General features: G+C 34.2%; 1 protein-coding gene across 1 annotated transcript; it reads left to right on the forward strand.

The window, feature by feature from the left end:
• The first annotated feature begins 209 nt into the window (after nt 1-209).
• Nucleotides 210-1,088, forward strand: LOC130636860 (C-X-C chemokine receptor type 4-like). Its single transcript, XM_057446709.1, has one exon. The coding sequence runs from the start codon at nt 210-212 to the stop codon at nt 1,086-1,088; it is 879 nt and encodes a 292-aa protein (XP_057302692.1).
• The last annotated feature ends 451 nt before the right edge of the window (nt 1,089-1,539 follow it).

Genomic DNA, 1,539 nt, shown 5'->3' on the forward strand with positions numbered 1-1,539 from the left:
AGCTATTCCGTTTATACATTGGAATTTCAAATTAATCAAATATTTCTTTATTTTTGTTTCTTCCCAAACAGCGCAACCCTGGCAAAAAGAGTTTGACGCAGTAGTACTTTTGGAGAGTTCGAGATACACAACTATCTGCTTTCTGGAGAAACTATTAATTCTATTAGTATAATCCGAGAAACAGCTTTGTATGATATCATGCTGCAAGAATGCTTGTACAAGATACTTTAAATATTACCGATTCTAATATCATTTGCGAATATGAGCCAATTCAAGAAGAAGCCAAGGTCAATATTGAGGCTTCGTATATTACATCTCTAATTTTATCCTTAATAATTATCGTAATAAATGCATTTTTTCTGTTGTCATATCTAGCGCATCGTTCACTAAGGCACAGAATTAACTTTTTATACATTATCCTGTCCATGTCAGACTTTCTCTTTGGTTTGTTTTCGGTATCAGTAATATGCATAATATTAAACAAATCATTTAACGAACAATGTGGTATGCGAGATATTTTGATTACTGGTGGGTTTGCGTTTTGCAATATAGCTTTAGCATCAATAACAGCAATATCTGTGGAAATCTACCTTGCGATTGTGAAACCTTTTTCACACGCAACAAGAAGAGAGAAAAATACCGTCGCAAAAGTGCTGGTTGGTATGTGGATTCCTTGCATTGCTCTTCCTATAATTTCAAGATATCACAAATCTCAACTTTGGGGTATTTATTTTATTAGCATTGGAGTGCTTATAATAATCCTACAGTGTTTTATCATCTTGGTTCAAACCGCAATTTATATCTCTGTAAATCGGGCCCGCAACGCTCGAAGTAAAGACAAATACGCTGCAGTGACCAGCGCAATATTTATTTGCACGTATTTTATCAGTTTTTTACCGCTTTCAGTCGTTGGAATATATTCTAAACTTTCTTCACATGGACTATTTATGGAAAGTTACGTCATTCCATGGGTGTATCTCCTGGCAACAATTAATTGTGTAGCAGATCCAATTGTATCTATAATGAGAACACCTAAATGGAGGGAGACCATATTTAAGCATGTTACGGAAACAAGCACCTCTGCGTAGAATTTTTTTAAATGCTACGGAATGTTAAAGCTTGTACACTGATAATTAAACCGGTAAGGCGTTAGACAACCAAACTAAGGTAAGTTGATGCTGAATGTTATAAAGCAATGCATAAATAGTGCACTGAATCCATGAAAAGTTTCCTTCGTTTAGTACTTTAAAATATACATATATTTTATATACAATATTTATTTATTTGGCACCTGCATGCCAATGTTTTTGGTCCCATACCTTTCAGACGCTTTGATAGTGGCTATTACTCAAAACTACACCCAAAAATCTCTATAAAACCCTTATAATGGGGAAAATATAATAACTCTTGTTAGGATTACCCTTAGAACTTGAAACTTACAACACAACTTTGTTTCATCAAGTAGAATCATTCTGTATGTTTTGGACACGTGATTATTCCGATTTTCCGATCTTTTCAAATTTTACCCCGGACCGAATA

This window comes from Hydractinia symbiolongicarpus, chromosome 3 (assembly GCF_029227915.1).
Source record: "Hydractinia symbiolongicarpus strain clone_291-10 chromosome 3, HSymV2.1, whole genome shotgun sequence".
In the NCBI taxonomy this organism is placed as follows: domain Eukaryota; kingdom Metazoa; phylum Cnidaria; class Hydrozoa; order Anthoathecata; family Hydractiniidae; genus Hydractinia; species Hydractinia symbiolongicarpus.

Coding starts and splice junctions, on each gene's coding strand:
- LOC130636860 (XM_057446709.1), top strand. CDS start 210: ATGCTTGTACAAGATACTTTAAATATTACCGATTCTAATATCATTTGC.